The sequence below is a fragment of the Haliotis cracherodii genome, unplaced genomic scaffold, assembly GCF_022045235.1.
Source record: "Haliotis cracherodii isolate W230 unplaced genomic scaffold, xgHalCrac1.p SCAF_5, whole genome shotgun sequence".
In the NCBI taxonomy this organism is placed as follows: Eukaryota; Metazoa; Mollusca; class Gastropoda; order Lepetellida; family Haliotidae; genus Haliotis; species Haliotis cracherodii.
The window spans coordinates 40,531,192-40,547,085 of NW_027266308.1; the positions used below are offsets into that span (position 1 = coordinate 40,531,192).

The 15,894-nt window shown below is 40.1% G+C and overlaps 2 protein-coding genes across 2 annotated transcripts; one reads left to right on the forward strand and one right to left on the reverse strand.

Moving 5' to 3' along the window:
- Positions 1 to 57: 57 nt before the first annotated feature.
- Positions 58 to 9,152, forward strand: LOC139443249 (TATA box-binding protein-associated factor RNA polymerase I subunit A-like). Its single transcript, XM_071224220.1, has 12 exons — positions 58 to 140; positions 1,572 to 1,695; positions 1,891 to 2,057; positions 2,743 to 2,807; positions 3,402 to 3,513; positions 4,264 to 4,402; positions 5,187 to 5,326; positions 5,802 to 5,954; positions 6,625 to 6,685; positions 7,105 to 7,216; positions 7,712 to 7,875; positions 8,707 to 9,152. The coding sequence occupies exons 1-12, from the start codon at positions 96 to 98 to the stop codon at positions 8,796 to 8,798; spliced, it is 1,374 nt and encodes a 457-aa protein (XP_071080321.1). The 5' UTR covers positions 58 to 95; the 3' UTR covers positions 8,799 to 9,152.
- A 1,129-nt stretch (positions 9,153 to 10,281) lies between these two features.
- On the reverse strand, positions 10,282 to 15,586 carry LOC139442628 (eukaryotic translation initiation factor 3 subunit K-like). Its single transcript, XM_071223487.1, has 8 exons — positions 15,484 to 15,586; positions 14,643 to 14,741; positions 13,814 to 13,934; positions 13,133 to 13,207; positions 12,582 to 12,648; positions 11,951 to 12,028; positions 11,455 to 11,580; positions 10,282 to 10,389 (listed from the first exon to the last, which is right to left on the reverse strand). The coding sequence occupies exons 1-8, from the start codon at positions 15,534 to 15,536 to the stop codon at positions 10,358 to 10,360; spliced, it is 651 nt and encodes a 216-aa protein (XP_071079588.1). The 5' UTR covers positions 15,537 to 15,586; the 3' UTR covers positions 10,282 to 10,357.
- Between the last annotated feature and the right edge of the window lie 308 nt (positions 15,587 to 15,894).

Below are 15,894 nucleotides of genomic sequence, written 5' to 3' on the forward strand. Positions count from 1 at the left end.
TAAAATATGTTGTCAATAAAGTAGGACTTTTCTTCCACGTGGAGGAAGTGCTGTCTGCTTGTATTTAACTGTTTACCCAGCGTTTTGGTGGCGTCATGGATAATGATGACGATGATATGTCCAGTTCTTTGAGACGTTTGGTATGTGTGTACAAGTCAGAAATATGCATGATAATAGGATCAACAATCTCACGATACCAACTTCTGAATAAACAGAATGTTTGGCTGATGTTTAAACGTTTGTCAGAATCAAAAATTCACTGTGTCAGTCGCCGATATCCTCAGAATAATAATACCAATTACGACTTATCAGCTATAATAACAGAAATCCTTCTCGGGACTCGGAAACACGACATTACATTGTGTTTTCAGGATAGTGATACCCATCAAAGCGCTCATAAAATAAGCCAACAAATTGTCTCCCCTTCACTGGTTCTTCCTTACCTTTATTTCTGTCCATGACATCTGGCTTGTGATTTGTATTATTGTCATGATCAGTCAAGTTTCAATGAGGAATATATGGGGGAAGACTCCATTTGTAATTTTTAGGAGCATGGGTGGCATAGCATAACCTGTCGTAACTGACTTCATCAAACTCATTATTAAATGCCTATAACTTGAATCACTATGGGCATTATTGTACTTTAGTATACCTGAAATATGGATTATATGTCATATGATGTGGTAGTTTCACAATAAGGCTGGGATGGGTAGCTCGGTTACTTGGGTCAGATCGGTCCTGAGTAGGGCCTGGGTATGCACAGGACTACCCGGATCCATGGTTAGTCCTGTGATATATTGTTTTAAAAAGATTAATAACAATAGAAGTCTATGGTTACACTACAATTTGCTAATGTTCGCAGTGACTGCCTCCATGGTTTAGTGGTAGAGCGTCTGCCCCAAGAGTGGAAAGTCCGGGGTTCGAATCCCCAACTGCATCATACCAAAAGATGTTAAAAATAGTACTTGTTGTTACCCTGTCTGGCACTCGGCATTAAGGGGCTAAAACAAGGACTGGTCTGCTTGGAGTCAGTACACTGTGTGTGAATTGGGTATTCATGTTAAGTACTGGTCGGTATACTGTCGGAGTCAAGTATTCGGGTTAAGGTAAGCTGTGGCATGGGATCTCTGTGGAATAGCACTATAAAGTCGGCATTAGTTCAGACTAGTACAAGCAGCCATACACACAACCACACACACACTTGCAAGCACTTCGCAAAATAAGTGCAATAATCTTAGATGCAACATTAAACCCCATTTCACCTCACCTGACCGAATGTTCATGTTTCTTTCTAACTATGCACATATTCCTTCAGACTTTTATATGTGTGAGTAAAGATAAAGCTTCAGTGTATACATAATCACATTGTTTTATATGTGTATCTAAATAGTTTTTGCCAGGGCTCTGGTAAAACAATTCCCAAGTGGTGGAAACTTTGTACCCTACCCTTGAGACCCACAGCAGGTACCCAGGTAGGGTCGGGTAATTGGGGGTTGTAGGGGTACATGGGCAGTAAATTTGGACTCAACCCTGCCCTATTTCACAATATATTTTGTGTATTTTCTATTCAGGAGGAATTGTTGGTGTTGATTACAAAGAGTACCCACAATCGCTACATAGCACTGGATGAAGAAGTGGATGAGGAATCTGTCAAACAATGGTTTTATCAGCTGATTGAAGATTTCAAGATGACAAGTGAGAATAATAAAGGAGGTTTTCTGGGAACATTGACAACTGGGAACTGAATACGCTTCTTTGTTATAGTTACTTCTATGGCCATTTTCTCGGTTCGCATCAGTCAGTTTTCATTCATACTATGGACATGTTCTGCAACTCTCCTTTGGATACTTTCTCAAGGCCCCGTGTATACCTTATCACTGTATGTTGCAGCCTCTGGATTAGACTACCAAGCAAGAGCCAAAGGACACACATATATTGTCCCCCAGTTCTTCAAACTGCTACAAGAGTGTTTCCTGACCCATAACTGGCAAGGAGCTGTTAAAATACTGCAAGCTCTGGCTTACGAACCCAAAGGAACATCACAGACGATTTGGAAGGTACATGATTTACCCAAATCTCCACTAAACATGTCTAATTTGTGGAAGGATATTGGTAACTTGCCCCCAAAATGAGGTTAAGTATATTCTTTTACTTTCACACATTCTTCATATAAAGTAGGCTGGAGGGGGTGTTCCATCAGATTCCCAGTTGTCTGAGGTGCAAACATTTGCTGTACAGAGCTCCCCATGCTTGTGGGTTCCATGATCGAGGTAAATACTCAGAACCTGTGTTTCTTGGAATGTTTTTCAAACTGCAAGCTGCCAAGACAAGTATGATGTACCAAATTTTCTTGAGTATAGTGCACACTTAACATATATCGCTCACTTTCACTTCCCCTCATGGAGTGTCACAAGTACCTGGTTGTTTGCCATAAGAGGCAACTATATTGGGAACCCATGGGGATTCCATCAACTTGGTTCCATCAACCTTTGCTAGTCATAAGAAGTGACTGAATGGATCAGGTTATCAGGATCGGTGACTTGGTTGATGGCATATCAAAGTACCCTGATGAGGATCATTGTTCAATTTTGTTTATAAATCACTGGACTGTGTTGTCCAGACTCCATTATTTGCAAGCCACCATCCTATAGCTGGAATATTGCTGAGTGCAGTGTTATGAACCAAACACATACACACAAACCATGTTCAACATATTCAGTCAGAGATCCTCTCTTGTTCCAGGCAGGTATGGAAGTGATGTACAGCAACGCTAAAGAAAATGATGCGTTCATATCACAGTTGTTCAGGTTTGTTGCTATACAGTTGACCATATACATGATACATGTCATGGTAGATATTGACAGGTGCCCTTAAATACAGTGTACATTGGAAAGTCAAAGAATGCAGGTAAAATATTGTCTCTTCAGTTCATTCACTGTAAAAGTAACCAAACGTCCTGTTACTGACTTACAGTGCCAGATATTTCAGATATATTTTGACATCTAAACTGATGAAGTAACAACATTTTTTTGCCACTGTCAGCAATATTTCAACCATTACATGGCAAGAGACACTATAGATAGGCTTCAGACATTGTACCTGCGTGTAAATGGTGAATATTCATACTCTGTTATAATAGTGACTTATTCATTAAAAGTAGATACAGTAAACTATGTTTATAACAAACACGCTTATAACGAACTAACCGATATAACAAACTTAGCTTTTAGTCCCGACCATTTGTTGTATAAATGCTGTATATATGCTTATAACAAACTACAGTTATTACGAACTAAAATTAGTGATCCCTTCGATTTCGTTATAACCATAGTTTACTGTATTTGTATATCCATATTGACATATATAATCATGATGTCTAATTGTAGATATGTATGTTTCAGGCAGTTGAAACTATTTAAGGACTTGCATGCCGAGGATGTGATACTTGAGTATGTGATGTACCTCTTGCAGCAGGGGAGAGTGTCAGATGCTGCAGCCGCCTCCAGACTCAAGGTTTCTAGACTACATCATTTTCTTGATGGCCTGTGATGTGATGTTAGGGGAGGCTTCTAGTTGTGCCAGTAGTTTAATCTAGTTTTCCCCTTTCAAACCCTTTACTATCCCAATTATGTTCTTAATTTAAACTCTGTTGGAACCCAACATCCCACTGCCAGTCGTAAGAGACAACTAAATTGGGAATCTGTGGTTAGGTCCAGGTTATGTGGTGACTTAAGGGATTGTTGCTCGTAGTATGAATCATTGGATTGTCTGGTCCAGAAACACACACTCTGAAATTAAGAAATCAAGGGTTCCTTGTGATAAAGATTAAAGATTTAAGGGGTCCCCATATTATTATACTGTGCAATATGCATGGACCAAGGACCCCCTCAACCTTTAGAGTCACTTTAGACAGCGATAGAATGAGTTTTAGTCCACTAGTCCTTATAAAGATAACATTTAGCAAAGCTCTTAAAAAGAGCAAATGTCTACTTGTCCTTATGATACCTTAGCTATTGTGCAGTTTGGCAAGGACTATAGGATTAGTGCCATTTTTTAACACTGTTTGGATGGTTTGTATTTAGATTGTTGGTGACAGAGGTTATATAACATTCAAACTACAGTACTTCATGATTCATTACATTTGTAGCCATGCAAAGTAAGATCCACCATAGATGATCCAGATATGACAATTTGTTACTGATCAAGCTCCCACCATTGATGGAGATGCTCCCCTCGATCTGAGTCTGACATGTCTGTGTTCAGGATAAAAGAAAGTCCAGCTTTGACAGAACAGTGAACCTGCCATCCCACCCTCCTTTCGTCTACAAGGCCTACAAGGGGCTGGTGTATTACATTGAGTGGCTGCAACTCAAACACAGCATGCAAGGGAAAGAAACTGAAGGTGACAACATGCATCATTACTTCAGATGATGTATCCAAACAATATGATATGTAAAATATTTTATATTGTACACACACTTTACATAAAGGTGTTACAAATTTTGAAAAGGATAATGCAACATCATGGCCCAGGTTGCACTGTGGTACAGGTCTCATACATCTCATACCATGCAGAGTTGTCTCCCTTGGCTGCCAGGATCCGCTTCTTGAGGGTTCAACTCTAGATTTGCCGCAATTAGAATTCTTTGTAAAAGACTATATTACTGGTATACCGGTAAATTGCAATACGGCTGTCGGCAATACACATATCGTATACAACCCTTGTGTATTGATATTTTCCAATATAGTCTCCAATAACTTAGCAGGAACCCAGCTTTTACGAGTGCATGGATTTGATTGAGAGATAAATGAAATGAAATGTCAACAGACTTTAGCAATGGTCGATTGGGATTTTCAGGTAGACAGTCGGTCTAGCTTTGTAAATCTCTGCCCAGAGAGCAGAAGGCCTGTGTTTCGATGCCCGGGTGCGTCGTGCCGAAAGATTTATCCAAGTAGGGTATCCATATTAAACCGTGGCATGGTATCTCAGTGGGCTAGCACTATAAAACCAGCGTAAGTCCAGACTAGTACAAGCAGACACTCAAGCACGCACACATGCATATGCAAACCTCATTTCTCCTCACCTTGTTTTGTACAGTTATCGATCCAATTCATATTACACTAGCATTTCGCTAGCATGCAGAAGGTTATTTTGACCACTGCCTCAAGCAATTCTGACTTTGCAGGTGAGATGTGGCAATCGTCATCCCAAGCTAACTATGATGAGATGAAGATTGTCCACCATGCCAAGAAGGCCATCAAGCTGATGGATGATGTGTGTGACCAGCCTGGCGTGTGGGACACTTTCATTGTTAAACTCACACAGGTATCAGTAGAACACTGCTTTCATGAAATGTAATCATTTTACTATGCATGGTATCAGATTTCTTGGCAATTTGTTCCATGAAATGGATCATTGGAAAATGTCATTCTCACACAAGACAATTCCTCCTTGTTTGCCAAAATTTTGAAAAATGTATTAATTCAATTTCATGATTGTACCTGTATTGTTTTAGAAGCATTACATTTCCAAAGAATTAACCTTTAAAATGTTGAGAATAGTTAAATAAATTAAGCATCTATTTGTAAACCTAGTAATAGTTAGGAAAATCCAGATTGATGACAGAAAAGATAGTTGAAGACTTGATTTTCATTAAATTAATACGGATACATGGTTTTAATTCTGCCACATGGTTCATTTCAAATATTCCTGGTCCCAAGTTCCAACTACCTCCAAATGTACCAGCCTGTCTAACAACATATCAGTAAATGGCTCATGTTCATGTTAATATTCCCAACAGATGAAGGAAGAGATTGAGGGGAAGGATGCTGCGCTGAGTGTGCTGACCAGATACCGGGACCAGAACCCAGACAACCCCAACTCTCACCGATACATCTACGACTTCTATGTCAAACATGGCGCTTCAGATGAAGACAAGATAGGGTGCCTTAAGGTAAGGAGAGAACCAGTGTAGTGGATAGAACATCTACCTGGAGATAGGAAGGTCAGAAGTTTGATCCTCTGTCCATGTCCTACCAAAAGATGTTAAGAAATGGTATTTGTTGTTACGCTGCCTGGTGCTTGGCAGTGGATAAATGTAAACACAGTATAAGGCTGTAAATAAAAATGGTTCCTGGGTATTGGTTTTTGAATATAAACCTTGGAAGCAGTTTGGATTCATATTTCATTTGTATGCTGATTGCAGAAATCACTATTTCATCAACGGTGTTGTTGTCACTGGTTCCATTTGTTCCATATGCCGATATTTTTATCCAATTTTACTTTAAACCAAAATATTAATGTTTCATTTCTTAAGTGAAGTCTCTCAAAATGTATATTTTTGGTCTTACTGATGGTAGCCTCTTTACTACCTTGTCACGTGGGAGTGGCTACCTTTTGTGGATGATTCCCTTTAAAATTAGACTGGGGCGGTCAGGAAGCCTAGTGGTTAAAGCGTTCGCTCATCACGCCGAAGACCCAGGTTCGATTTCCGACATGGGCACAATGTGTGAAGCCCATTTCTGGTTTCCCCTACCGTGATATTACTGGAATATTGCTAAAAGCGGCGTAAAACCATGCTCACTCACTATAATTAAACAATTCACACAATCTTTTTGTTTCAGGGGCTTGTGAAAAGGGATCCATCTAATCCTCTCATATTAAAGTTGTGTAACCTTTTGAATGGTATGTCCTACAGAGTTTGACCTGTGCAGAAATATAGATAAAGTTAATGTAGAATATGTATAACTAGTTTCTCTATTATGTGTAGGGAGATGAAAAGAAAGTAAATGAAGAAAGTGACTCCCATGGTACCTGCTGATACTGTTCCAGTATAATTGTAAAACTGTCTTTCATTGACAGTATTGGTCATTTTCATATAGAGTTTCTTAGGTTCTTGAGGTTTAGTCCTTCAGTACATAGTACTACCTGAATCGAGGGATCGCCTGAATTTTCTGTACAAGGGTTATCACAAAGACTCGCCCCTGCGACTTTCATTCCTAATTTCAAACATTAATAAACATACATCCTGTCTCTCAGAATGTCACTCAGTCGGATGTCATTCGTAATTTCAAACATTTATAAACATACATGCTGTCACTCAGAATGTCACTCAGTCGGGAGTCTGCTGTTCAACCTCCTGGACTACTGCAACTGGCAACACAAATTGACTCCATGGAAAAAGTTTAGGAAATACTTGCAACACATATACTCCAGGTAACATTTTGTGTAGACTATATGCTTCTTACTAGTACATTTAAGTTTACTGCACAGGTGGTACTTCATTCATTTTTCCCGTAAATATATGTAACCCTGTATGTAACAAACTAGGATATTGGTTGTACAATCAGTGTGCGTATACAAAACAAGTACCTGGTGACTTGGCTGTTTTCCTCTCATTTACCCACCTGGAAATGTGTGTGTTCCAATTTTATATATGAATGCTAGAAACACACCTGCCCTGAAAACCAGAGGGACATTGGTGGCCCTGTTCTTCTACATTGAGCTGACATGTGGTACTACAAAACTACTGTTCAAAATGGAATTAAACAAAATTCACTTTCTCGTTGGTTCTGATGCTTATCACCTGAATGATATCTGATTGGTTAGTTCAGGTCAGTTCATGTTCAGCAATCAAAGGTTATCTTGTCCTCTTCTAAAGGTGGGACACAACTTGTGGAACTTGTACACAGGAGTTTAAATCTCTTTCAGCAAGTTGACACTAAACATCTCTGTGGTGGAAGACTGCTGGCGTGAACGCGAGTCCTGGTGGCCTGCCTACCATTTCATACTGAAGAGTGGTGGCTGTGCTGACCAGGCTGACACAGCAGTGTTGTGTGAGAAAGCTGCCTGTGCTGCCTTCTTAATGGGAAAAGGTGAGTGTTGTTGTACTGCCACAGCATATGGCAAGTAGAAATGACAGAGCCGGTGTTTATTGGTGACAAGTGTGCCGATCAATTGCCTGTACTTATATACATGCATGTAGTAGTTGATATAATGATATGTTGACAGAAGCCATATTTCTTAATGGGAAAAGGTGAGTGTTGTTGTACTGCCACAGCATATGGCAAGTAGAAATGACAGAGCCGGTGTTTATTGGTGACAAGTGTGCCGATCAATTGCCTGTACTTATATACATGCATGTAGTAGTTGATATAATGATATGTTGACAGAAGCCATGGGTGACCATGGGTGACCCAGGCACTGCGGGAAGCCATGGGTGACCCAGGCACTGCAATATTCTGTGCAGTGTTGCGTCCCTCATTTCTGTGTGTGGGTCTGAAATTCTGAATCCCTGTTAATGATTCTTGGTTTCACCAAAGAAGTAAACTTTGAAGACCTGCAACACTGCAGTGTTTCCTCCTATATCAAGCTGAAAGGCAGTGATAAAACTGAAATAATGTTCAAAGCAGTCTTCCACCCAACTCACTGCTTATCATGCCAAAAATAATTTGAATTTATTTTTGGCATTTGACAAACATGCCGCACAAATAGGAATACATATTTTGTTTGTTAGTGTGGCCTTTTTGGCTTATGGGTTTTTGTGAGTTCTTTGCAACACAAGCTGCCCCTAGTGTAAAGTAAATTGTGGTTTTCCTTTTATCTATCTGTAGACAAGTTCTCACGCTTAGGAGGATGAGACTTTGCACCACTTTACTGGTAATATCATTGTGGATTTAATCATGTGATTACCCATCCTATTTCAGATAACACCTTTACGGCAGAGGTTATGAAAAGTCTAGATGAGGCATATCAGAAGAAACTTGTTGACATGTTAAAAACACTGGATGATTCCTGATGCTATGAAGAGTCAGTTGCAGGATGATGTTCACCGAACGGGGCAGCAATCCCTCCACAAGGGATGGAAAGCTGGAAGTCATTTAAAGTCATTCTCCAACAGAATGGACTGACAGTGGCTTGACCTACAGACAGATGAAAGAGTAGCTGCATGTTACTTGGAGGAACCAAGCTGAATACAGTGATACCACAATACAACCCTCAGGTGATGGAAAATGTGTCACTCCGAGAACATTAAGAGCAAAATTTGACTGACAGTTTCATTTATTGTATTGCTTGCTGGGAATACAGTTCATATGTAGGCACACTACGTCTCTGTAACATGGCAGCTATAGTTCAGTCTTACCAGCAATGTTGGGTGGTAGAAGCCATGAGAGCTTCATGTTCAATGATTATTGATTGTCATTAAACTGTTTGTTTGGTTTTCTAGTGTTGTTCCCCTTGTTGCAAGTTCCTAAAACACTTCCCATTGGGATTAATGCTGTGATAGGACCTCAGTACATGGTGTGTGTCATGAAGGTTGACCAGAGAATCAGAGGGTAGAGTAGCTGCTGGATGTGGAACTTGTAAATGGGATGTTCAAAGCTTTCCACTTTACTGTATTATCTGTTCGCTCAAAACCTGATTAGAGCACAGGTTTTGATCCTCTGGCTCCTGTGTAGTATAATTATTTAACAAACATGTACTCAGTTCTTACAGGTCAGTGCTGCTCAGCTTATGGACACATTGGCCATGGCTTTGTGGGCCTAAAGTGAAAAAGTGTTGTTTGTGCAAGCTGTTTCCTATATGCCATCCGTAGAACTTGAGAATGTGCTCTAAGACCAATAGAGGACTTGTGACAGTACTTTATCAGGCAGGCACTGTAGCTCACCTGGGTATGTAGTCAGCAATTTAAAATGGATTTGTACCTCTTAAACAAACTGTTAAGTTTCAGTTTCATTGGCTTCTGAGAAGATGATTTACAGCAAGATAAAATGCATTTAAAGAGAATATAGGCACATGGAGAAATTGCAAAGGTCAAAGTTTTAAAATATGGAAAATGTTTTAAGCCCCATTTCTTCTACACAAGTACCAACTTTTATGACATTTTGAAAGAAAATGTCCCGAGTTATGTCCATAACAAGTTTTTGCTTTCAGTATGGTCGAAGTGCAAGGTTCAGATTATATTACATTATCGCAAAAAAAATGGGACAGGTATGTTGAGCCCCTCTTCAAACAAAAACATGTCCCAAATATCATTACATTTTTAACATAAAGAGAATATTCAACATCAAATAAAATCAGATTGGAACTCTTGAACATATTGGTGAGAACAAGTATGTGAAGTTTGCTTCATTGGTCCAGTGGTTTCTGAGGACACGAATACGCCAGAAATCAGGTCATAACACTCAATAGTTAAACGTCTGAATCTGTCAAATGTAATGTGATGGCAGCTTCTAATTGTGAATTCATTCAACTGATAAAATAAGACTTCAAAGTACCTTCAAGACTTTTATTATGTTTAGTAAATACAGAATGTGTACAGGTATAAATGAGATGGCAGGGTCAGCTGATGATGCATCATAATGCACTGGCCATGATGGCGGCAACACCTGCACAACAACAAAAAGAGGAGTTAGTGAACGTTGCTTTTCACAATGTCATACAGTCTGTTAATCAAGCTTTGTCCAACAAAAGCAGTGACTATCCAAGCAACAATCAATGCAATCTGACAGAATGTGTGCTATTTGACACCCCGTCCAGCCATGTCAATGCATCTAATATTCCAGCTATATCACAGCAGCCTGTCAATAATTGAGTCTGTGCTAGACAATCAAGTGATTGAAAGCATGAACAACAATCAACACCATGAGGGCAGGATAAAAAGCTTTCTTTCTTTGTTGTTTAACTCCACAATCAGCAATATTCCAGCTATATGATGGTGGTCTGTAAACAATCGAGTCTTGACAAGACAGTCCATTGATTTACATCATGAGGATCAATCTAGGCGATTGGTATACGATAACATGCATCAACCAAGTCAGCAAGTCTGACCACCCTATCCTGTTAGTTGCTTCTTACGACAAGAATAGTCAGCTCTTACGGCAAGCATGGGTATCTAAAGACCTGTTCTCTGCCCAGATCTTCATGGGGATGATAACATACCCTCAGCCAAGTCACAGACATGTTATCAGAGACTGGCCACCCTTAGTAACTCTTATGACGTGCATGGGTTACTAGGACCCACTTCTCTGAAGACCCCACAGGGTCCTGATCTCCATAAGTCGCTTGTACGACAAGCTTGGGGTACTGTGGACCCACTTCTCTGAAGACCCCACAGGGACCTGATCTCCATAAGTCACTCGTACGACAGGCTTGGGGTACTGTGGGCCCACTTCACTGAAGACCCCACAGGGTCCTGATCTTGGAAGCTTGGGGTACTGTGGACCTGCTCTTGCCCATAATCCCCCCTCATGGTCGAAGATGGAATAGGCATGTACGAGACCAGGGTTGGATAGAGGAATATGTGACTATAAATCTTCTCTACTGAAGGGAAAATGCACATCTCTATAAATCTGTTAAAGTTATGGCGACAGCATACTATGTTGTAGGTAACCTATCTAGCTTGTGTACAGAATTTTGTCTCCCAGAAAACAAAATAATTCCAATTTGCTCACTGTCAAAGGTGATTTTCTCTGTGATGTTCTTAGTTTTGATGCTGTCATCTTGGTTCATGATAAATATCACATTCCCATCTTGTGGCACCCATCCGTACTTGGTGATCCACTGATTCACCTCAAATTCTGGAACGCAAGAAGACAATGTGGACACACTTGTTTCAAATTATAGGAGTATGAAACTCAAGGTGATGTTGGGACTCTTTAATCACGGCAGGCCTCAGTTTGAGTTTTCTCCAATGCAAGTTGCAACCAGACAGTACCTTAGATGCGCCATGTCAAAATCCTCTTTACTGTTTTTAAAAAAAATTCTTATTTACTCATGGATTTTTACCTTTAAAACATGGCGCCCAAGATGACTGGGTCACCCGTTGCCTCCAATAGAAGGACATTTCAGATATATTAGGAGAATGAGACCCATGCTGGGAGATTTGAGGACCTCAAATAACATTGTGGATACAAGGTTGTGGAGAGGTTATGAGAGTGTGATGCTGACCTGAGATTCCTCCTAGCAGCTCCTGCAGCAGGGAGTGGGGGATGGTCTGGTACGTTGCACTCACCACATGGCACACATCTGAAATACACACACACATACACACTGTTACTTCAACATGGGATGAGGACAACCGTCACACTGACAGAGATGGAACAAAACCAAAAGCATACCTGATGAAGGCTGCGAGGCCAAAAGCTTGAGGCTATGTAGGTAAACTGATTGATTGATTGATTGACTGTTCATTGTTTAACGCTGAATTCAGCAATATTCCAGCTATATAACGGCAGTCTGTAAATAATTGAGTCAGGATCAGGCAATCCAATGCATGACACCATGAGCACTGATCTCCACAAATTGTGCTCACAATCATTAACCAAGTCAGCAAGTATTCCCCCCCGATCCCGTTAGTGGCCTCTTACAACAAGCATGGGTTGCCAAAGACCAATTCTCACCCAGATCTTCATGGGTGTATGTTAAGAAGAAGAATGTGTTGATTGTATGAGGGCGAAATAACCTCTTTACTATGTAGAAAATCACTGTAAGTTGACATTTTATGAATTTGGGCAAGAACCCATTCCTTTGTGTAGATGCATAAAATGGTGTATAGCCCTTAATTGAATAATTTACTTACACTTCCTGACACAATCTCCAAAACCAACAATACCGGCTATGATATCTGGATCTGTCCTCAGATTTTCCTACAATCAGAAAAGAGAGAAACACATTTCATCTGGATCTAGACGAGAACTAAGAATTCAGAAGATAGAAAACCTCACAATCATTGACATCACTGCTGTTGTTATTTCCGTATGGAAGGCAGACATGTTTAATCCCACTGTTTCAGACACCTCAGTTTTGAAAACTTCCCTTGAGTGTTAATATAAGGAGTAAAATCTACTTGAATTGATGACTGCCTGAAAATGAAATCAGATTGCTGTATGATCTTTCACAGATCTTTGTTTGTTGTTAAACGATAACATACATCAACCAAGTCAGCGAGTCTGACCACCAAATCCCCTTAGTCGCCTCTTACAACAAGCATAGTCGCCTGTAACGGCAAGCATGGGTTGCTGTTAAGGAGCACATTTAATCATTCAGTAAGATGAAGTTCTCTCCTCACAAACTTAATTTAAATAACATCATATCATAGCAGGAACAAGATGCAAGTGCCTTTACTCTTACCCAGAAATCTTTGAACTGACAGGTTTCCAACAAGAATGCAAGCTGAACAATTCTGCTGATTGGTTCTTCCTCAAGCTGACAGAACTAAGGAAGTACGAACTACAAGCTGTGTATCACTGCCAATATAGCTTAGAAATGTGTGCACGATCACATCAATCTGCTGCGTAAAGCTCCGGGACACTCCTCATCCAAGAACACACAAACATGGTAGTGGAGTTATCGTGGTAATATTGAAACTGATTTTAAATAGTGAACAGGGGAAGCTGAAACCTTCATACAATATCTTGAAAAATGATTAGGGGCAGGTGATTTGGGTTCCTTGTTACATCATGTCGTGTCAGCCTGAAGTAACGCAGGTCTCCGCCGTTTGCTGCTTTGGTGAAACCCACAAACACAGGTATGGTGCTGACAAATCTAGTAACATAATTGGGGCGAACCAGGATTCAAACCCACAATCATAAGTTTCTGGCAAGCCTAAGGGATGCAACTCTTGGCAGCAAATTACGGAACCTTCGATGACTTTGACACCCATGCCCCCAATTGATAAGAGAGACCGAAGGAGACCAATATACATCTGCATAAACCTGTCATGAAATTTGAATTCATTCAGTGTTGTTTGACATTTTGAATTCTAATACATATGACATACAACTCATAAGGTAAGCTGAAAGTGAAGGATACTCTTGCGGTGTCTATGAGACACTTGCACAACATGAAGTCGGTGTGGGGGAGGTTGGTGAGAGCCTTCAGGAGGATCAAAGCTGTCATCTCAGTCTGGTAGTACCCGGGGTTGAACTGGTACCTGAAACACAAGGACAACAATGGACTGAAATCCAGAGCTCAAGATAAGCTGCATTTTTCAACAAAATGCACACAATACATGATCATTACCCAATTGATTTTGAGTTGCTTGCATACAAACATGCACAAATGTACTTAAAAAACAATAACAGTAAAACAACACTGCAAATGTACCAAATGAGTTCTTTTCATCTTCCATACCTGAATTTCTTTACAGGTCTCTATTGATTGATTGTAAACATCACATATTTAAGAACTATGTTGCACAAGATCGCTAGGTCTCAAGTACTGTAACTTAGACATATGTTAGTATGTTACTGGATTAGGGCAACACATACAGTTTGGACAACACATGACTTCACGCCAAATAGATGTCACCTAAGATAGTGTTTTAAGCAGACGTGTTTGTTTGAAAATACCCAACATGCTGTCTCCAAGGGAGGGAAGCACAGATGATGATTCATCCTGTTGAGAACGATGACATGCAGTAAGCCAGGTTACATACTGCATTTTCATGAGTCAGTACTTATGACACTCAAGGAACACTTGGGGACCATTGGGACCCTGAATCGTCATGGAGGTTATATAAAAAAGGACTTATGAAAACTCAGAAATGATTTCAAGCAGTCAAAGGTGGCATAAACTTCCATAAGTTGGTAGCACATGATATGCTGGTTACAGAAACCATGCTGCCTCCATTCATACTTACAATTTGAGTACAGCCAGATTGGCCTCCACATCGTATGTGTTTTCTCTTGCTTGCATATCCACATATCGCTCCAATGTTGCAAGATTTTCAGGGTTGTACCTGCAAAGGAAAACATTGATCATAGGGCTGGGATCAGTCCATATTTACTACCCGGATACCCGCTGTAGATCTTAAGAGTTGGGTACGAAATGTCTGACGCGTGAAGATCCGGGGTAGAATAGGTCTTCAGCAACCTATGCTTGCCGTGAAAGGCGACTATACTTGTCATAAGAGGCGACTAACGGAATCGGGTGGTCAGACTCACTGACTTGGTTGCGTGATTGCGTGGATCGATGCTCATGATGTCAGTCACTAGATTGTCTGGTCCAGGCTTGATTATTTACAGACAACCTAAGTCACATAGATGGAATATTGCTGTGTGCGGTATTAAACAGCAAACAAAGAAAGCTGGTGATCGAGACATGTCCATGTACCAGCGGCAGTTGGTGTCATAAAATAAAGGACTATTCCAAGATCATGTTAGGTCATGAAATGACATCTCTGTCACCAGCTGGTGACGATTTCCAATTTGCAAGTATCACGTAATTATCGGTTGTACTCGGACTAACGAATACCCTGATTTGGAGTTTATCACGACCGTATCACGATGTTGATCTTGGCCAACTAGACAAGAGTCCGACACTGTCAACAAATATCAAACATCTGGTATACCGGCAGATATAAATTAAAGAGCCTCACCTACAATGACTAATAACAAGAACCTAATATACATACTATTTGTGAAAGTAACTTCACAGTGTATGAAAAATACCTATACATAAACGTGAAAGGGAATACATACCTGTCGATTCCTTTCAATAAGGAACCAACAGTGGCTCTCATTGCTTCTGCCATCTTGGACCATGTGAAGTAAAAGACCAATTTCCGGCAGAAGTCGTGAAAATTAACTTGAAAGATAATATATGTTGGCCCTGCAAAACAATCAAAACACACCAAAACCAGAGCTAGAACTGTTAAAAGGTGAAAGATAGGTTGTTCAAAATCTGAATAGTTAGTTTAGGCTTTTAACGGTAACCAAAAACGAAAGCATACTAAATGATATCGGCACAACTAATAATAGGCAATATTTGTGCCCCATGGAAAATCGCAAATTATCTACTAAATCGACGCTCAGCGTGAATGAAAAAAACATTCCCTTGTTTTTCGTACACTTTAAAATATATAGTGTTGCTTTAAGATGAACACACTGATC